Source organism: Microcaecilia unicolor, chromosome 11, assembly GCF_901765095.1.
Source record: "Microcaecilia unicolor chromosome 11, aMicUni1.1, whole genome shotgun sequence".
In the NCBI taxonomy this organism is placed as follows: Eukaryota; Metazoa; Chordata; class Amphibia; order Gymnophiona; family Siphonopidae; genus Microcaecilia; species Microcaecilia unicolor.
The window spans coordinates 73916821-73938989 of NC_044041.1; the positions used below are offsets into that span (position 1 = coordinate 73916821).

General features: G+C 47.8%; 1 protein-coding gene across 2 annotated transcripts in view; it reads right to left on the minus strand.

The window, feature by feature from the left end:
• NR2F6 (nuclear receptor subfamily 2 group F member 6) overlaps positions 1-22169 on the minus strand; it is an 82165-nt gene that overhangs the window by 51261 nt on the left and 8735 nt on the right. For both annotated transcript variants that reach the window (XM_030217580.1, XM_030217581.1), the window contains one exon: positions 15327-15421. In XM_030217580.1, the coding sequence (XP_030073440.1) occupies positions 15327-15421 (95 nt within the window). The remainder of the gene's footprint in view (positions 1-15326; positions 15422-22169) is intronic.

A 22169-nucleotide genomic window follows, 5' to 3' on the forward strand; every position in this document is an offset into this window, starting at 1 on the left:
ATGGGGGGGGGATTCCGAGCCCCCCCCCCCCCCCCCCCGGAGTCGCTGCCGCCGCCCCTCCACCCGGCCCGAGCAGCACTGTAAACTTGCATCAGTACGCAGTAGCAGGCACATCAGCAAAGCTGCCGTCGGGGCAGGCTTCCTTCTCTGCCTGTGTCCCGCCCTCGTGCGACGCAACGTCGGCGAGGGCGGGACAAAGGCAGAGAAGGAAGCCCGACGGCAGCTTTGCTGATGTGCCTGCTGCTGTGTGCTGATGTAAGTTCACAGTACTCGGGCCAGATGGAGGGGCGGCGGCGACTCCGGGGGAGGGGGAGCGGTTCCGACGTCTGCAGCATGCCAGTAGAGACTTCCCTCTCTGTCCCGCCCCCATCATCACGTAGTGAAGCGGGGGCGGGGCAGAGAGGGAAGTCTCTACTGCGCATTTGTGAGTACGGTCACTCGCCGTTTATATGTTTGACTAGCCGTTGAGCACGTAAAAACGGGCTAGTATAGGATGGGGGGGGGTTGAAAGGCCCCTTCTCCTCGCCGCTGCAAGGCCCCCCCCCCCCCCACCGCCGAGCTCGCCACTGCCCCTCCGAGGTCACCGCTATGCCCCCCCGGGCCGGGCCCTCGCTTCGCTATTGAAACAGCGCGGGAACGCAGCACACAGCTCAGATGAGCTGCCGTCCTTCTCTGCCTGTGTCCCTCGCCCACAGGCAGGGAAGGAAGGCCGACGGCAGCTCAGCTGAGCTGTGTGCTGCGTTGACGCTGTTTCTATAACGGAGCGACAGCCCGGCCCGGGTAGAGGGTGGGTGGCGGCGGCGACGACCTTGGGGGGGGGGGGGGAAGCGGTAGCGACGGCAGTTTCGTCCCTCCCCTTGCGCAGTAGAGACCCTCTCTGTCCCGCCCCCGTCATCACGTATTGACGCGGGGGCGGGACAGAGAGGGTCTTTACTGCGCATTTGCGAGTGAGTTCGGTCACTCGCCGTTTATAGGTTTGATTTTTAGTTTGTGGTTTACTTATTCTATACTTGGTGAGGGTCTATCTGTATTCTGTGTATGTGTAAGAGATCAAGTAATCCAATAGTACAGAATATCTGTGTGGGCTCAATCCATACTAATCTGGCTTCTTTAGCATTCCAATACTGGTATAATAGAGTCCTTTGCCTGATTCCGGATCTGCCTGTGTATTGATGCAACTGCTGGTTTTTGATGCAAATCCTGTTATGTATCTGTTTTATCTTTGGCATGATTGTGTTCTTTCCTACCTTAATTGGAGTTTATTTTTCCTTTCTGGTTTTTTTTTTTGTTTTGTTTTGTTTTTAAGTTGTTTTGTAAAACCACTGTGACCTCTAATCAGAAATAGCAGTTTATCAAATATTTTAAACAAACATATATTGATGCTCTAATGCCCACGGTAGTGTTTACTGTGCTGCCTTTTCATAGGTAGGTCCTTGTTGTGCGACTCCTGGAAAATAAGTGCTGTTATGGTATGGTATAATTGCTTTATAGGTTCTGACTTTTGTAGGGTTTTTATTAGTTCATGCTTTTTCAGTTGTAACTTAAATGTGAGTTACATCCAGGTACAGTAGATATTTTCCTGTCCCTGGAGGGCTTACATTCCATTTGTACCCAAGGCAACAAGTTAAGTGACTTGTCAACACCTCAAGGACTAGCAGTGGGATTTGAACTCTGGCTTCCCCTGGTTTTTAGCATGCTGCTGTAAACATTAGGGCCAAAATGCACTAAAAAATCGTTAAAGCCCTTCCCTTACCGATTCCTTTAGCGAATCAGTAAGGAACGGGCATGCATCAAGGAAAAGAAATGCAAATGAGCTGCTCATTGTAGCTCACTTGCGTTCTCTATTCCATCGGTAACCAGTCGGCCAGTCGAGCATGTGTAGAGCAGCCAAGCGTTATGCTGGCTGTTCTGCGCATGCCAAATACGTCCAAAAAGCGTCTAACACCCATGTAAAAAAAAAAAAAAAGAACAAGCTGCATGTCCCAAGTTCTAATGAGGGACTTTAAAATTTTTTTTTAAGTTATGGCAGCTTCGCTATGCCTGTGGCCATCCCTGCGCCTCCCGGGAAAGGAAGACACCGTGCCGCTCACTCCCTCCACGGCCTGCTGCAGGAAGGCTCCAATGCGGCTCGATCAGCAGGAGAGTGCAGTTGAGGACGTCCATCCAAAAAGACATCGTTTTTGGACATCCTCCTGCAATAATAAAAACGGCCTTTTTGGACGTCCTTCACTCAGGTGAGAGACCTGGAAGTCTCTGAGTCAATCACAACGCGTTTAGCTGAGCTAAACGCGCTGTAATTGGCTCAGAGACTTCCAGGTCTCTCAGCTGAGTGAAGGACATCCAAAAAGGCCGTTTTTATTACTGGGGGGGGGGGGGGGGGGAGGACGTCCAAAAAGGACGTCTTTTTGAATGGACATCCTCAACCCACTCTCCTACTATGATCGAGCCGCATCGGAGCCTTCCTGCAGCAGGCTGTGGAGGGGGTGAGCGGCGCAGCATCTTCCTTTTGGGCGGCACAGGTTTTTATTAAGTGAAGGACGTCCAAAAAGAACGTCTTTGGAGTGGGGGGGGGGGGGGGTTCAGGTGAAGGACATCCAAAAAACACGTCCCTGACAATATTTTATTCTTCCGATTTGCCCCAACGAGAGGTGTAGACCTCCCGTTAGGTTTTTCACGGTAAGGGGATCGGAAAACCATAGTGCATCTCATTATAATAGCCTTGCAATAGCCTTTGGATCATCTGCATTCCGTTTTCATTAGCTGCTACCGTGATCGGAAAATAGCTTGGAGACGCCTTTAGTGCATGCCAGGGTTTACTACTTGCTCGTTACGTTTAGTGCATCTGGCCCTAGGTACACCTAAGACAGATAAAACATATTCCAAAAATGTTTGGTAACACAACAAATAAACTAAAGGCCAGCAGATCTGAAGCCTGATGGCCATCTGGTAACCTACCAAAAAATTGATAGGCAAATCATTTTATGGTTGCCATTAACCACAAGATTTCTGCTGCAATGCTGCTGAACAACACTGTTTACACAGCCAACTGAAAACTGCTGGATTAAGGTGCTAGGGCTGACAGAGCCAAGTGTTAAAGTGCCTGCATATATTTCCAGAATGCTGCAAATACTGTTCTTCTTAATGTATTGTATTGTGTGCCAAAAATAAAAATAATGCTCCGAAACAATTCCCAGATTACGTTCAATTTGCATATTACCATCAGTAACAGAGGTTCTTGATGGGGAGGGGCAGGGAAGAAGACAGCTGTTGCAGTTGCACTAGAACCACACAGTGAGAGATTCTTCCCTTGCTCTGTTCAAAAGTGCCCCACTGTCCCTTTCCTGCTGACATAGGTATTGTTCCCCACACCAAGGATTTTAACTTGCTATGTTCTGCCCTATACCCCACACAATCTCCACCTACTTTAACCTCCCCAAACAGCTGAGCTACCGACTGCCTATGACATGCCTCCTAAATGGATGTTATACACCAAGCTCCCAGAAACTCTGATAAAGATGAGCACGCATCCTTATATGGTTTCCCAGACAGGAAAAGTGCATGAACAGCCATATAAAAACAAGAAATAAGGTAAGATTATGGAGGTGATATATGTTTGCACATGTAAATACTTTTTACATGTATAAAAACTTGGCAAGGGCATATAAGAGATGATTTTTATAAACAGAAGTACTTACATGCAGAAATTTAGAGGCATTTTCTATAGGGGAATGGAGTGCAGTGGTCCTTGTATACTTTACACAAGATGTGTATACTTTGGAAATTTTCCCCAGCAGCATTTACACCCACTTTTATAGAATCATACAACTCTCAGCAAACATCTAAACTAGACTTAGGGTTTCGAGGGGAGCTGGTGGGGGGGGGGGGGGGGGGGGGAATTGTGCCAGCTCTCTTGCATTCAAAACCACTTCCGACTGTAAGTAGAAGACTTTTGGAGGACAATTCCTTAATTCCCTGTGGCTATATCAATTTCCCAAATCCACAACTTACACATATTATACATGTATGTAGAATTATTTACACATGCAAATGCTACTCTAATTAAAAAAAAAAAAGAAAACGTTGTAAAATAGGTGTTACTGTTATGGGCAAGGCACCAGACACATATGATTTTTTTGGCAGTGCATTTACTAAGTCTTTCTAGAATACTGGGGGCTTTTCTTGTACACACATGGGCCAAGGCTCAGAACTCCTGCGGTAAGCCAACAAAACAGAAACCATTCCGCTGGAACAGTACAGAAACCTAGTTCATCAATGCTCAAAGAAAATGATATTCAAATTATATTCGCGCTGTAAAAGCAACACAAAAGGGGTGCGTGCTTGGTGCAGAAGAGTTTTGTGGTAAGCTCAGCTTCTGTGCGCATGCGCCTAGCAAACCTGAACGCGAAGCACACATTGGCGCCTGTTTTCTGCGCCTTTAAATATAAGTGTTTCAAACTTTTTTTTTTTTAAACTTGGAATGCTTATTTTTAAACGCAGGAAACAGGTGCCAATGTATGCTTTCACTTTTGGATTTGCTCTGACTCACACCAGTGCTTAGAAGCTTGCATATGCTTCCTTCTGCTTCCAAATTATATAAAAAACCAGTAGATTTTAAAGTAAAAATCACGAGAAATCCTCTCTTTTAACACCCTAATGCCTGCTCCGAGTTTGCATAATTTTTTTCAGCGATAAGGCAGCTTTGTTTTTTGCGCTGTTCTCTGTGCATTGGGAGGAAATACGAAATGACCTCATTAACATCCATTTGACTACATTAGCATGCTATTTATGCTAATCTTTGGTGTCACCTGCACTATAGTCTCTAAGCATTCTGTGCTCACTAATGCGGATTTTAGTCTGGCGCTAATCGCCTCTAGTGCTCATGTTGGTTTCTGAGAATCGGCCCAACAGAAACTTAAACATCCATTTTATTATCTAATCTGCCTATACAAGAAGCTTCTTATCTCAGAGGCACTTGCTCCCAGTCCTCATGGGCTGCCAACCAATCAGGTTTACAGATAATCTTAATGAATATGCATGGCCAGGTTTACATACAAAGGCATGGAAATCTCTCTCATGAATATGCATTAGTGATATCTTGCAAACTTGACCCAATGGCAACCCTGGAGGACTGGGAATGAATACCAAGGCACTCTATGTCCTATTAACTTCTACTTCCATACAAACTTGCAGGGTGTGAATATTAGAAAGGTAATAACTGTTCTAAATTTATCTCTGGTTTAATGATGACCTTTAAGTTCCAGAGAGGTCATGTGGTACAGATTAGAAATGACTGCAGGTGTGTCACATGATGCCACAAGCAACAGAGGGTTTTTATACTCTAAATAAACAGCACCTGTTTTACCAGTGTGTCAGCTGCCCTAGGCAGTTTAAAAAGCATAGCTAAGACCTATTTGGTTTCATGGTAGCCTTGCACAAGACAGTTGATTTCACTTATGTCTTTCTTTTAAACACATCCAAATTTGCAGTAAAAATTAAAAAAAAAAAAAGTTGTAGCCTTTCAGACAATGGATCTCAGCTTTAAATATTACTCACCAAGATACCATTTTCACCACTGTCCTCGTAAGGTCAATTTTTCTTGACCCCCAGAAAAACTGGGAAGGTTGGAGACTTTATATTTGTCTCCTGTAGAAATGTTAAAACTAGGACATTAAGAAAGTATTCCCTAACTAAACACATAGCATTACGTATTAAAAATTCAGTGTGTGTTTTAACAGATCTCTCTATACAGAGAGAGAGAGATCATGTGCATACTACACGTGTGTATGTACATTATACTGCGTACATTCTGCCCTGTGCAAAACAAAACATTTCCATAATACAGAGGAGTCACACTGGATGCCACTACCGAGTTACATATTTAGAGCTTGATTTACTAAGGGGGTCTTTTACTAATTCGCAGTAATGTTTTTAGTTCACAGTAGAAATCAGCTGGCGGTAAACACCGTGGGCGTCTCAGCGTTTACAGTCAGCTGATTTCTACCGCAAGCTAAAAATGCTACCGCAGCAGTAACAGACCCCCTAAGGTTTTATGAAAAGCTTACTAGATCAAGCCTTTCGTTAAAATGTAAATATACAATGGCATAAAGAAAGATACCGCTAATATTCAAACAATTTATTTATAAAACAGTGTCTAATATTCTTTTCATCGCTGTATTAAAACAAATCATTCCTATTCTCAATCGATACAAAGATGCAAAATTCAACCTCACAGATGACGTAAGCTAGAAACATATTATTTATGATGATTAAATCCAAGTTCTGTCTGTAACATCAATACTATTTTATTTTTATTTTATTTATATTTGTACCCCGTGCTTTCCCACTCATAGCAGGCTCAATGCGGCTTACATATACAGGTACTTATTTGTACCTGGGGCAATGGAGGGTTAAGTGACTTGCCCAGAGTCACAAGGAGCTGTGCCTGAAGTGGGAATCGAACTCAGTTCCTCAGTTCCCCAGGACCAGAGTCCACCACCCTAACCACTAGGCCACTCCTTCACTCCTACTATGAGAGCACAAGAGCTATGCTACCTAAGAAACAATCCCAGCTTCTGTTCTACTGTTAATAGGCAATGTAGTAATGCAAAGCTCTGGCCACACATACTGCAACACCTACATGCAGGTAGGCAGTGGTGTCTAATGCTTTCTAGTAGTCTTTATTTGGGTTTAGATACAGCACATTTGAAGCCACAATGAAAGAAAAATTAATGTTCACTTTCTACAACTCTCTCTACTTGAGGACTGAAACCAGATCAAAATTAAGGAAATGCTATCATCACAGAACCTACCAGGCTTGATTTGTCTAGCTAGAACTACACAATATAACTGAAACAGAATACATTGTAATTGCACTCTCTCATCTCCTACATAGAGAAAACGATTAGGGAATAACCTTTTAAGGCTTCTCTCACTTGTGAAGTCTGATTATGTAGTTTAAAGGGAACTAAAAATCTCTCTCTCTACATCTGACTACTTATGATCCACATACTGGATGAACCATATTTTAATTTTGAAAATAATAAAAGCACATCCGCAAACTAATCCCCATCCCTACTGGAAAAGCTTCATAAAGTAAAGAAACCATTCAGAGGCATAAATGTCAAAGTGTAGGTGTGGGATATGTATTTGAAAAGATAGTTTAAGGTAAAATTATGTCTTACCTAATAATTTTCTTTCCTTTAACGCAGCAGATGAATCCAGGAACTAGTGGGGTTAAGTCCGCCTACCAGCAGGTGGAGATGGAGATAAACAAACTAAAGGCAGTGATGGCCAACTCCTTCCTCAGTTAGTATGTCATTCGTAAGCATTTGCCAAGGCTAAAAATATGAAACCAACAACCACCAGAAACCATCCTCACTATGAAAAACAGAGAACCAAATAAGAACTTCAAAATAACTGCAACTTGATCCAGAAATCGGAATCCTTTCCGTGTTCCCATATCTGTCTGAACTCTGCAAAAGAGAACCCGGAAGGAAAAAATAGCCACACTGCGCGGAAAATGAAAAAAACGTCGGCTGAACTAGGGAGGGATCCTGGATTCATCTGCTGCGTTAAAGAAAAGAAAATTATCAGGTAAGACATAATTTTACCTTCCTTGTCACTTGCAGCAGATGAATCCAGGAACTAGTGGGATGTACCAAAGCATTCCTTAAGTAGGGTGGGAAGCCGACGCTCCCCACGCCAACACTCCCGCCCCAAAACTCGCATCCTCCCGAGCAGACACGTCTAGCCTGTAATGCTTCCCAAAAGTATGACGGGACGCCCAAGTAGCCACCCGACAAATCTATTCCAGAGATAAGGCCGATGCCTCCACCCAAGAAGCTGCCTGTGCCTGAGTAGAATGCGCCTTCAGGGCCGCTGGAGACGCCCGCCCTTGTAGCAGATACGCCGCTCCAATGGCTTCCCTAATCTAGCGAGCAAAGGAAGCCTTAGAAGCCGCCTCACCTCTTTTCGATCCCGACAAGAGCACAAAGAGATGATCCGAGCGTCGAAACTCGTTAGATATCTGCAAGTACCGAAACAAGGCTCTCCGCACATCCAGGAAATGTAGCGAGTCAAACTCCCCCGGATAATCCTCTCTTCGAAAAGACGGAAGATAAATCGCCTGACATGGAAAGCCGAAACCACTTTAGGTAGAAATGACAGCACCATCCGGATCGACACCCCTGCTTCAGAAAACTGCAAAAAAGGATCTCTGGAAGACAAAGCCTGAATTTCAGAAATCCTCCTAGCCAAAGCAATGGCCACCAAAAACACTGTCTTAAGTGTTAGATCCTTCTCAGAAACCTTACACAACAGCTCAAACGGTGGGGCCTGGAGGGCTCACAGTACCACATTCAAATGCCACGCCGGGCACGGCTGACGCAGAGGAGGCTGAAGCCGAAGAGCCCCATGTAGGAAATGGACCACATCAGAGTGAGCTGCTAAAGAGGAACCGTCCAGTTTGCCCCTAAAACAAGCTAGCACGGCCACCTGCACTCGAAGGGAATTATATGCCAATCCATTTTGAAGACCATCCTGAAGAAACTCCAGAATAACCGGAATGTCCGCCCGAAGCAATTCAGCACGCAAAGCACACCACACCGAGAAAGCTTTCCACACTCGCGCATACGCTGCTGAAGTAGACTGTTTCCGTGCCCCCAAAAGAGTGGCAATGACTGGTCCTGAAAATCCCTTCTTCCTCAGCTGCCGCCTCTAAATAGCCAGGCTGTAAGACCAAAGCGGGAGGGATTTTCCATCTAAACTGGCCCTGGATGCAGCAGATCGGGAGTCACTGGAAGTCGCAATGGTGGCTCTGAGAGTGCTCGAACGAGATCCGCATACCACGGCTGTCGGGGCCAGTCTGGGACCACTAGAACGACCGACCCCCGATGCCACCCCATACGGCAAAGAGCTCTCCCTATCAGAGGCCACAGAGAAAAACATACAGTAGCTGTTGTTCCAGCCATGGCTGGAGAAGAGCGTCCAATCCTGCAGATCCTGGCTGCCGTTTGCGGCTGAAGAACTAGGGAACTTATGAGATCCATTACTGGTCTTCCCCAACGTTGACAGATCAGCCGAAAAGCCAAGTCCGACAGCATCCATTCCGCTGCGTCCAAAAGAGCCCGGCTGAGAAAATCTGTTTGAATGTTGTCTTGACCCGCAATGTGCGCTGCTGACAGACTCTGAACATGCGCTTCCGCCCGTACTAGAAGACGCTTCCGCCCATACTAGAAGACGAGACGCTTCCACTGCCAAGGGAAGACTGCAAGTGCCCCCCTGCCGAATGATGTAGGCCATCATGGTGTTGTCCGAGAGTACACGAACCGCCTGCCCCTGCAGAAGGTCCTGAAAACTCCGCAGTGCATTCACGACTGCTCGCAACTCCAGACGATTTATCGGCCAAGTCGCTTCGAGAGGGGTCCACGATCCCTGGGCTACTCGATGAAGACAATGGGCTCCCCGGCCCGCAAGGCTGGCATCCGTCACGACTACCACCCAATTGGGAGACGCCAGAGAAACACCCTTCTGTAAATTGGCTGACCGGAGCCACCACGCGAGACTGTCCCTGGCCCGGCTCGACCAAGAAAGGTGTAGTTGATAATCCAGCGACGTTGGTGACCATCTGCTCAAAAGGAAATTCTGAAGAAGCTGCATGTGAGCCCTTGCCCATGGAATGACCTCCAAGGTCGCCGTCATGGAACCAAGGAGTTGAGCATAGTCCCACACTCAGAGAGCACGACAACTCAATAAGGTCCGTACCTGAGAAAGCAATTTGATCCTTCGCCCCTCGGGGAAAAACACCTTCCCCCGCTTCGTATCGAATTGCACTCCAAGATACTCCAGACTCTGAGTAAGAACCAGATGACTCTTGTCCATATTGACCACCCAACCTAAGGATTGCAACACCGCAATCACTCGGTCGGTGACCACTCGACTCTCCTCTGCTGTCATCGCCTGTATCAGCCAGTTGTCGAGATATGGAAGCACTCGAATCCCCTCCTTCCGCAGGAACGCCACCACCACGACCTTGGAAAAAGTGTGTGGGGCAGTGGCCGTTCTGAAAGGAAGGGCCCGAAACTGGAAATGCTGACCCAGCACCGCAAATCTGAGAAATCTCTGATGGGGCTGCCAAATGGGAATGTGCAGGTAAGCTTCCCTCAAATCGAGAGCCGTCAAAAACTCACCTGGTTGAACAGCAGCAATAACTGCCCTTAATATCTCCATGCAGAAGTGACGAGCCCGCAAAAACTGGTTTACTTTTCTGAGATCAAGAATAGGCTGAAAAGCCCCTCCCTTCTTTGGAACCACAAAGAAGATGGAGTACCGACCTGTGCGCCTTTCGAGAGGAGGAACAGGAACGATAGCCCCTATCCTTAGAAGGTCTCGCAAACGAGAAGCATCCGGCTGGACCCCCCCTCTCAAAGACTGGAAACAACTACACAGAAAATACAAATATACCATCAGAAAAACTAAAAGAACATTTTACAAGACCAAAATTGGACCAAACTACAAGGATACACACAAACTCTTCTCACTCGTAAACAAACTACTAAATACTACACCGGTCACTTCCAACAACACAGACACCCCATCTGCTACTAATCTAGCAAACTACTTCAAAGAAAAAATTATAAAGTTGCGACTCCTGCTACCCAACAACTCAACTAATCATTCAAACCTCCTTGAATGTCTAGACCCAATACCTGGGCAATACCCAGCAGACCGATCATGGACTAACTTTGAAACGCTCTCACCCAACGACATCTCACAATCGCTTGGAAAATATGCCAAGTCCCAATGCAAATTAGACATCTGCCCCTCTAGCCTTATCAGATCTGCCCCTCAACAATTCACAACAGACCTCACGAATCACCTAAATTACATGCTAAAAAATGGCCTATTCCCCACGGATAAAGGAAACATTCTTCTTACCCCGCTACCTAAAGATGCTAAGAAAAATACAATGGACTTAACCAATTATCGCCCAGTAACATCCATTCCGCTTATAACCAAACTCATGGAGGGCCTGGTGACGAAACAACTCACCGACTACCTAGATAAACACACAATTCTACATGAGTCCCAATCAGGATTCCAGTCGAATCACAGTACAGAAACGGTGCTAGTGTCTGTAATGAACTCATTCAAACAATCAATTGCAACTGGCAACAACATACTCCTCTTACAATTTGATATGTCCAGTGCCTTTGACATGGTCAATCATGAAATACTATTACACATACTAGAATACTTCGGAGTTGGCGGTAAAATTCTGAACTGGTTCAAAGGATTCCTGACCACAAGATCATACCAAGTAACAACGAACGCGGACACATCAGACCCATGGACACCCGAATGTGGAGTCCCCCAAGGATCCCCCCTTTCACCCACCCTCTTCAACCTGATGATGATACCCTTAGCTAAATTACTAGCTAATCAAAACCTCAACCCCTACATATATGCGGACGATGTCACGATCTATAGCCCGTTTAAACATGATCTAAACGAAATCACCAACAAGATCAACCAAAGCCTCCAAATCATGCACTCCTGGGCGGATGCATTCCAATTAAAAATGAATGCTGAGAAAACACAATGAGGCATATTTTCAAAGCACTTTGGGAGGCTAAGTTCCATAGGTTTCTATGGAACTTTGGGAGGCTAAGTGCTTTGAAAATATGCCTCTATGTCTTGTACTCACCTCACAGCATAATACAAACAACTTCACCACCATAACCACTCCAAACTTTTCTCTTCCTGTCTCAAACAACCTGAAAATTCTTGGGAGTCACCATTGATCGAAACCTCACACTCGAAACTCACGTGAAGAACACTTCGAAAAAGATGTTCCACTCCATGTGGAAACTCAAAAGAGTAAAACCTTTCTTCCCGAGATCCATCTTTCGTATCCTGATACAATCAATGGTAATAAGTCATCTGGACTACTGCAATGCACTGTTTGCTGGCTGCAAAGAACAGACCATTAAGAAACTACAAACAGCCCAAAACACCGCTGCCAGACTCATATTTGGAAAACCAAAATATGAAAGTGCAAAACCCTTAAGAGAGAAACTCCACTGGCTCCCACTTAAGGAACGGACCAATTTCAAAATCTGCATGATAGTATGCAAAATCATCCACGGAGATGCCCCGTCCTACATGCTAAACCTTGTGGACCTGCCTCCCAGACATGCCAAAAGATCATCCCGAAAATTTCTTAATCTACACTTCCCCAGTTGTAAAGGTCTAAAATACAAACTTGTTTACTCGACCTCCTTCTCCTATATGAGTACGCAGTTGTGGAACGCACTACCAGCTAACCTGAAAGCAATCGACGAAATATCCAACTTTCGTAAATCCCTGAAGACGTACTTCTTCAATAAGGCCTACAAAGAGACCCCATAGCTTAACTATTCCACCTCACCAATCCACTCTAATCCGAAAATCATCTTTCTATACCTATTTTATTAATACTTCTTTCCATCCTTAATCTCTTTGCATCAACAATTGTATCTGACATCCTGGTATGGCATTACCATAACAGACCTCTGTAAGCCACATGAGCCTGCAAATAGGTGGGAAAATGTGGGATACAAATGCAATAAATAAACACTGCAGAACCTCCTGGCCCACAATACACAGCGGGACTCCAGAAAAAAAGTCTGCGAAGGGAGAGATGAATTCTAGCTTGTAACCTTCTCGCACCACATCAAGGACCCACTGGTCCGAAGTAATTCTGGCCCACTCTAGAAGAAACAGACAAAGCCGACCACCGATCTGCTCTCCTCCCGAGTGGACCTGCGCCCCATCATTGGGAGGCCCGAGATAGAGACCCGACAAGAGGGGGGTCCAGCCGGACGCTTCTCGCTGCGAAAGGAAGAACGCTGCCCAAAACGAGGATGCTGAAAGGCTGTGTTGGACCGCCCCTGGCGATACAGTCGCATCTCTCTGAAACGTGACCTCGAGGCTCCCTGCCTGGAAGTAGACTTTGGTCTATCCTCCAGAAGACGCTGAGATTTGGAATCCCCTAAATCTTTAACACTCTTTTCTAGGTCTTCCCCAAAAAGCAATTTCCCTTGGAAAGGCAATTTAATGAGCTGTTGCTTAGAGGCCATATCTGCGGTCCAATGACGGAGCCACAGAAGATGCAGAGAGGAAACGGTCAAGGCCATGAGTTTGGCTGAAGCACAGACCAAACCATACAAGGCATCCGCCAAGTACGCCAGCCCAATATCCATCAGTGACATCTGAGGAGTTCCTGGCATATCAGACTCCGAAATCGAATCCATGACAGAATGTAGCCAACTGAGACAAGCTCTAGCTGCATAAGAACTACAAACAGAAGCTTGAAGTGTCAAAGCGGCCACCTCAAAGGCACGTTTTAAAGAGGCCTCTAGCCATCTGTCTTGCATATCCTTAAGTGCCACACCACCTTCCACTGGAAGAGTAGTCTTCTTAGTGACCGCCGTCACCAGGGCATCCACCCTACGTTGAGCAAACTGCTCTAAACGGTCCGCTGAAACCGGATACAGCTTGGCCATAGCCCTGGCTACGTTCAGCCCCCCCATCCGGATTTGCCCACTGGGCCGAAATCAACTCTTCAATAGCTTCATGTACCGGAAAGGCCTTAGAAGGTCGTCTGGTACTAGCCATCTTGGGGTTGACCGCCTGAGAAGCCGCAATCTCAGGGTCCTCTATATTCAGGGCTTCCAGCGCCTGAGAGATAAAGGAGGACAACCCCTCCTTATGGAACATCCTCACGGCAGAAGAGTCCTCCGGTTGGTCAGTGAGGACACCATCCTCCACGTCCTCTACCCCCATCTGCTCTGAGAGAGTCACCATGGAGGAAGCTGCAGGCGGTTGTATGCAGGACCCCTCCTCAGACCACAAAGAAAGCCTAGGCTTTTTAAGGGAGGAGAAATCCTCTGGGGAAAAACCCAAATCTCTTGGTTACCCCCAGACCCCCTGAGAGGATCAAAGGCAAAAGCTGTCGCAGCCGCGTGAGGGGGGGGGGCAAGGCCCTTTTCAACAAAAACGCCTGATGGAGTAACAAAATAAACTCTGGCGAAAGCCCCTCCCCCGCAATGGAGGAGGTCGCAGCCATGGCACCTGCACCACCGCCCACAGTGCCTGACGCCCCCCCCCAACTCCCCTACCAGCGGAGAAGAAGCTTTGCCCAAAACCGCTACCAGAGCCGGCTCCGTGACCGATCGCAAAATGGTGCGAGAATCGCCAGGCTCTGGGCGGGAAAGCACGTTCTCGGGGGGGAGAGGGTCCACCGCTCCGTCGAGTCTTGCCAAATCAGCGCACCCTGCACTGCAAAGGCCCACCGCCAAACGCCGTTTCCCACATCGGGAACAGCGTTTTACCGCCTCCGCTGCCATCGGCCGCCCCCGAACAGGAACCCATCAGGACTTACCCCGGACCGGGAAAGTGCGGGAACTGACAGCTGAGCCGAAGAAAAAAAACTCTCCGACTCCACTTCGAGGCAAGCTCAGACAAGCAGGCAACAGAACACAGGACTCGGACAGCAGTAACATAAAAATGCTCTCAGCAAAAACACACTTCCCTGTGCTTCTCCGTTTCTTTTTTAAACAAATTCTATGGTTATCTTTTTTTTTTTTTTTTAGTGAGGAGGCAGAAACAAACAGGGAAGGAAAGGATCAGCAAAAACCTGTTTAGAGGGAATTTGAGGTGCAGCAGGGACCCAGCAACTGCATATGCTGCCAAAGGGGACACCACCAGTCCGCCACCCCGGCTCAAACTGGCCACCAGCCCAGGAGCACCCTCAGAGGCCTTGGGCCCAGGAGCTGGAGAAAAAGCCATCCACCACCTGCTGAGATAGAGACATAATAACTGAGGAAGGAGCTGGCTGTCTGGCATCACTGCCTTTAGTTTGTTTACTTCTATCTCCACCTGCTGGTAGGTGGACTTAACCCCACTAGTTCCTGGATTCATCTGCTGCAAGTGACAAGGAATGATATATTTTCATTAGTTGGAATTATCAAATTAATTGTAGAATACTATTATCAGTAAGATTTGAAAATCAAGATAAAAACATTAGTAGGAACATGAAAATTAATTTTATTAACTGAAGAGTTAGTATACAACTATTTCAAAAAGCACCAACCTCTCTGTTTACTAAGCTGCACTAGCAGTTGCCATGCACTAATGCTGACAGTCCATTCACTTTGAATGGGCTGTGTCAGCACTGCCGCGCAGCTTAGTAAACGGGGGTAAACCAGTAACAGCTCAATAACTGCAAAACTAACTCAGTGATGTGATATCTCATTTCTTTCTACCAAACCTATGTAACATCTTACCTTCTTTTCTCATTCCCACCCGGAAACATTTCTTCAAGCGGCAGTATTGGCATTGGTTTCGGTGATGTTGGTCTATCTGGCAGTCACGGTTTGACCTGAAAGTAAGGTGTCAAAAGATGATCTTTAATAAGTAATTTTATATTACAAAGAGGTAAATTCTTCAAGAAGGTTACAATAAGAAGGTTATCAGGAATAAAAGATAATGCAGCATAATTGAAAATATTTAAAATGAAGGGGATAAGTTTTGGACAAAACTGCTACAGCTGCTACTTTTCATTTATTTAAATGTAAAACAAATGTAATAAGACTATTATATCTTTTCTACATCTTAATGCCCAAGGAGACATGCTGTTAAAAACACACTGCCTGTGCATAAACTGTTCGTCTTTCTAAGCTATCAAAAACCAACCTCAAAACACATTGCAAATAACAAAAAATTTTTAAAAACATACAATCTGAGTTTTCTTTTGATTTTCCAGTGTTTTCCAAGGTTGGTTTTTAATATTGTATTTATAGATAAAATCTTCTGGCGGATTTAAATTGTGACAATTAGACTACAAAAACAAAACAAAAAAATGCAACCTGTTAAGTTTTACAAAAAGAAAAAAAATGTTATTGCTTTTTATTTTGAAACAAAACAGCACATACTGGTTCTTTGCTGTATTGCCTCCAATTTCTGTTTTATTCCCACATTCCCTTATTTTTAAATTCTTACATTTTATACTTTTTTTTTTTATTAAACACATACACCTTTCGCTATGATTATATATTTTGTTTGGGTTAAAAAAGAACTCCTTCTCATTGCATTCTTCAGGTCATTACATGTCACACAAGCCTGTGCTAATAAGAACAGCACCCCAAAATTAGGGGCCCTTTTACTAACAGCTTAGCGCACACTGAATGCTGTGCATCCTATTTTATGCTTATGGGCTACATGGCACTTAGTACATGATAATGTTCATTAGCGCACACTACGGGCCCTGTTTACTAAGCCACACTGTAGGCGCACTAATATTTTTAGCATGTACTAAACAGAACACACTAACACTACAGACACTCAAAGGAATATATGTCTAGCATTAGCGCATGCTAAAAACACTAGTGTGCCTTAGTAAACAGGGCCCTAAGCTTTATTAAAAGGGCCCCTTAGCTCTGTAATAGTTACCAAGCTAAGGGGGTCTTTTACTAAAGCTTAGCTCGAGATAACTCGAGCTAAGCTTTAGTAAAAGACCTCCTAAGAGAAGCTTTCAAGAGTTCTAGTTATCTATTCAGTAATTAAAGTTACCATCTTTTATATTTGTCAATTAAGGTAAAAATATATTGCTACTATTGCTGTTTTAATACTACTAGAAAGCGAATGCTACATACCTTTAGAAGGTATTCTCCGAGGACAGCAGGCTGATTGTTCTCACTGATGGGTGACGTCCACGGCAGGCCCTCCAATCGGAAACTTCACTAGCAAAGGCCTTTGCTAGCTCTCGCGCGCCCATGCGCACCGCGCATGCGCGGCCGTCTTCCCGCCCGAACCGGCTCGTGTTCGTCAGTCCCGTAAGTAGCAAGACAAAGACAAGGGAAGACACAACTCCAAAGGGGAGGCGGGCGGGTTTGTGAGAACAATCAGCCTGCTGTCCTCGGAGAATACCTTCTACAGGTATGTAGCATTCGCTTTCTCCGAGGACAAGCAGGCTGCTTGTTCTCACTGATGGGGTATCCCTAGCCCCCAGGCTCACTCAAAACAACAAACATGGTCAATTGGGCCTCGCAACGGCGAGGACATAACTGAGATTGACCTAAAAACTTATCCAACTAACAGAGAGTGTAGCCTGGAACAGAATAAAACATGGGCCTAGGGGGGTGGAGTTGGATTCTAAACCCCGAACAGATTCTGAAGCACTGACTGCCCGAACCGACTGTCGCATCGGGTATCCTGCTGCAGGCAGTAATGAGATGTGAATGTGTGGACAGATGACCACGTCGCAGCTTTGCAGATCTCTTCAATAGTGGCTGACTTCAAGTGGGACACTGACGCAGCCATGGCTCTGACATTGTGAGCCGTGACATGACCCTCAAGAGCCAGCCCAGCCTGGGCGTAAGTGAAGGAAATGCAATCTGCTAGCCAATTGAATATGGTGCGTTTCCCCACAGCCACTCACCTCCTGTTGGGATCAAAAGAAACAAACAATTGGGCGGACTGTCTGTTGGGCTGTGTCCGCTCCAGATAGAAGGCCAATGCTCTTTTGCAGTCCAATGTGTGCAGCTGACGTTCAGCAGGGCAGGAATGAGGACGGGGAAAAAATGTTGGCAAGACAATTGACTGGTTCAGATGGAACTCCGACACTACCTTCGGCAAGAACTTAGGGTGAGTGCGGAGGACTACTCTATTATGATGAAATTTGGTGTAAGGGGCCTGGGCTACCAGGGCCTGAAGCTCACTGACTCTACGAGCTGAAGTAACTGCCACCAAGAAAATGACCTTCCAGGTCAAGTACTTCAGATGTCAGGAGTTCAGTGGCTCAAAAGGAAGTTTCATCAGCTGGGTGAGAACGACATTGAGATCCAATGACACTGTAGGAGGTTTGACGGGGGGCTTTGACAAAAGCAAACCTCTCATGAAGCGAACAACTAAAGGCTGTCCTGAGATCGGCTTACCTTCCACACGGTAATGGTATGCACTGATTGCGCTAAGGTGAACCCTTACAGAGTTGGTCTTGAGACCAGACTCAGACAAGTGCAGAAGGTAGTCAAGCAGGGTCTGTGTAGGACAAGAGCGAGGATCTAAGGCCTTGCTGTCACACCAGACGGCAAACCTCCTCCATAAAAAGAAGTAACTCCTCTTAGTGGAATCTTTTCTGGAAGCAAGCAAGACACGGGAGACACCCTCTGACAGACCCAAAGAGGCAAAGTCTACGCTCTCAACATCCAGGCCGTGAGAGCCAGCGACTGGAGGTTGGGATGCAGAAGCGCCCCTTCGTCCTGTGTGATGAGGGTCGGAAAACACTCCAATCTCCACGGTTCTTCGGAGGACAACTCCAGAAGAAGAGGGAACCAGATCTGACGCGGCCAAAAGGGAGCAATCAGAATCATGGTGCCCCGGTCTTGTTTGAGTTTCAACAAAGTCTTCCCCACCAGAGGTATGGGAGGATAAGCATACAGCAGACCTTCCCCCCAAATCCAGGAGGAAGGCATCCGATGCCAGTCGACCGTGGGCCTGAAGTCTGGAACAGAACTGAGGGACCTTGTGGTTGGCTCGAGATGCGAAGAGATCTACCAAGGGGGTGCCCCACACTTGGAAGATCTGGCGCACTACTCCGGAATTGAGCAACCACTCGTGAGGTTGCATAATCCTACTCAACCTGTCAGCCAGACTGTTGTTTACGCCTGCCAGATATGTGGCTTGGAGCCACATGCCATAATGGCGAGCCCAGAGCCACATGCTGACGGCTTCCTGACACAGGGGGCGAGATCCGGTGCCCCCCTGCTTGTTGATGTAATACATGGCAACCTGGTTGTCTGTCTGAATTTGGATAATTTGGTGGGACAGCCGATCTCTGAAAGCCTTCAGAGCGTTCCAGACCGCTCGTAACTCCAGGAGATTGATCTGCAGATCGCGTTCCTGGAGGGACCAGCTTCCTTGGGTGTGAAGTCCATCGACATGAGCTCCCCACCCCAGGAGAGACGCATCCGTAGTCAGCACCTTTTGTGGCTGAGGAATTTGGAAGGGGCATCCCAGAGTCAAATTGGCCCGAATCGTCCACCAGTACAGGGATTTGAGAAAACTCGTGGACAGGTGGATCACGTCCTCTAGATCCCCAGCAGCCTGAAACCACTGGGAAGCTAGGGTCCATTGAGCAGATCGCATGTGAAGACGAGCCATGGGAGTCACATGGACTGTGGAGGCCATGTGGCCAAGCAATCTCAACGTCTGCCGAGCTGTGATCTGCTGGGACACTCATACCCGGGAGACGAGGGACAGCAGATTGCTGGCCCTCGTCTCCGGGAGATAGGCACGAGCCGTCCGAGAATCCAGCAGAGCTCCTATGAATTCGAGTCTCTGTACTGGGAGACGGTGGGACTTTGGGTAATTTATCACAAACCCTAGTAGCTCCAGGAGTCGAATAGTCATCTGCATGGACTGTAGAGCTCCTGCCTCGGAAGTGTTCTTCACCAGCCAATCATCGAGATAAGGGAACACGTGCACTCCGAGCCTGCGAAGCGCTGCTGCTACCATAGCTAGGCACTTCGTGAACACTCTGGGCGCAGAGGCGAGCCCAAAGGGTAGCACACAGTACTGGAAGTGACGTGATCCCAGACGAAATCGAAGATACTGTCTGTGAGCTGGCAGTATCGGGATGTGTGTATAAGCATCCTTTAAGTCCAGAGAGCATAGCCAATCGTTTTGCTGAATCATGGGAAGAAGGGTGCCCAGGGAAAGCATCCTGAACTTTTCCTTGACCAGATATTTGTTCAGGGCCCTTAGGTCTAGGATGGGACGCATCCCCCCTGTTTTCTTTTCCACAAGGAAGTACCTGGAATTGAATCCCAGCCCTTCTTGCCCCGGTGGCAAGGGCTCGACCGAATTGGCGCTGAGAAGGGCGGAGAGTTCCTCTGCAAGTATTTGCTTGTGCTGGAAGCTGAAGGACTGAGCTCCCGGTGGGCAATTTGGAGGCTTCGAGGTCAAATTGAGGGTGTATCCTTGTCGGACTATTTGGAGAACCCACTGGTCAGAGGTTATGAGAGGCCACCTTTGGTGAAAAACTTTCAACCTCCCCCCGACCGGCAGATCGCCCGGCACGGACACCTTGACATCGGCTATGCTCTTCTGGAGCCAGTCAAAAGCTCGCCCCCCTGCTTTTGCTGGGGAGCTGTGGGGCCTTGCTGAGGCGCACACTGCTGACGAGAGCGAGCGCGCTGGGGCTTAGCCTGGGCCGCAGGCTGTCGAGAGGGAGGATTGTACCTACGCTTACCAGAAGAGTAGGGAACAGTCCTCCTTCCCCCATAAAAACGTCTACCTGAAGAGGTAGATGCTGAAGGCTGCCGGCGGGAGAATTTGTCGAAAGCGTTATCCCGCTGGTGGAGCTGTTCTACCACCTGTTCGACTTTTTCTCCAAAAATGTTGTCCGCTCGGCAAGGGGAGTCCGCAATCCGCTGCTGGATTCTATTCTCCAGGTCGGAGGCACGCAGCCATGAGAGTCTGCGCATCACCACACCTTGAGCAGCGGCCCTGGACGCAACATCAAAGGTATCATATACCCCTCTGGCCAGGAATTTTCTGCACGCCTTCAGCTGCCTGACCACCTCCTGAAACGGCTTGGCTTGCTCAGAAGGGAGCTTGTCCACCAAGCCCGCCAACTGCCGCACATTGTTCCGCATGTGGATGCTCGTGTAGAGCTGGTAGGACTGAATCTTGGCCACGAGCATAGAAGAATGGTAGGCCTTCCTCCCAAAGGAGTCTAAGGTTCTAGAGTCCTTGCCCGGGGGCGCCGAAGCATGCTCCCTAGAACTCAGCCTTCTTTAGGGCCAGATCCACCACACCAGAGTCGTGAGGCAACTGAGTGTGCATCAGCTCTGGGTCCCCATGGATCCGGTACTGGGATTCGATTTTCTTGGGAATGTGTGGATTAGTTAGAGGCTTGGTCCAGTTCGCCAGCAATGTCCTTTTTAGGACATGATGCATGGGTACTGTGGACGCTTCCTTAGGTGGATAAGGATAGTCCAAGAGCTCAAACATCTCAGCCCTGGGCTCATCCTCCACGACCACCGGGAAGGGGATGGCCATAGACATCTCCCGGACAAAGGCCGTGAAAGACAGACTCTCGGGAGGAGAAAGCTGCCTTTCAGGGGAGGGAGTGGGATTAGAAGGAAGGCCATCAGACTCCTCGTCAGAGAAATATCTGATGTCCTCCTCCTCCTCCCACGAGGCCTCACCATCGGTATCAGACACAAGTTCATGAACCTGCGTCTGAAGCCGTGCCCGACTCGACTCTGTGGAAACACGGCCACGGTGGGAGCGCCGAGAGGTAGACTCCCTCACCAGCACCGGCGAAGTTCCCTCCACCGACGTTATCGGGGAGTCTTCCTGGGAGGCGGCCGCAGATGTCGGAGACCTCACCCCGGGCAAAGGGCCAGCCGTCGCCTCGCTCAACGGTACCGGGAGGAGAAGGGCGCAACAGCTCTCCCAGAATCTCTGGAAGAACGGCCCGGAGACTCTTGTGCAGAGCTGCTGTGGAGAAAAACTGGGAAGCCGATGCAGGCGTCGAGGTCAGAGTCTGTTCCGGGCGTGGAGGCGGTTGCGGGCTGTCCAAGGTGGAGCGCATCGACACCTCCTGAACAGAGGGTGAGCCGATGCCTACTGGGTGCCGACTCCCTCGGCGACCCAGAGCTCTCGGTACCGAGGCGGGAAGGAGACCGGTGTCGATGCTTCTTTGATTTCTTCAAATGAAGCATGTCACTGGAGCTTCCCGATACCGACGAGGAGGAAGTAGAATCCAACCGTCTCTTCCTCGGGGCCGAGGCCGAAGAAGGTCAGTCTCACGGGGGGGGGGGGGCTGTACCGCAGGAGCCCTCAGGGCAGGAGGAGACCCACCCGAAGGCTCACCGCCACCAGCAGGGGAATGGACAGCCCTCACCTGCACTCCAGTCGAAGCACCACTGTCCAACGACATCAGCGACGTTGACGCAGCCTTCCGAAGTCTCGGTACCGACGATGCAGTCGATGCCAAGGTCGAAGACTTCGATGCTGTCGACGTCGATGCACTCGATGCGTCCTGTGCTGTTGTCGATGAAGAGCCCGAGAACAACACGTTCCACTGGGCCAATCTCGCTACCTGAGTCCTCTTTTGTAAA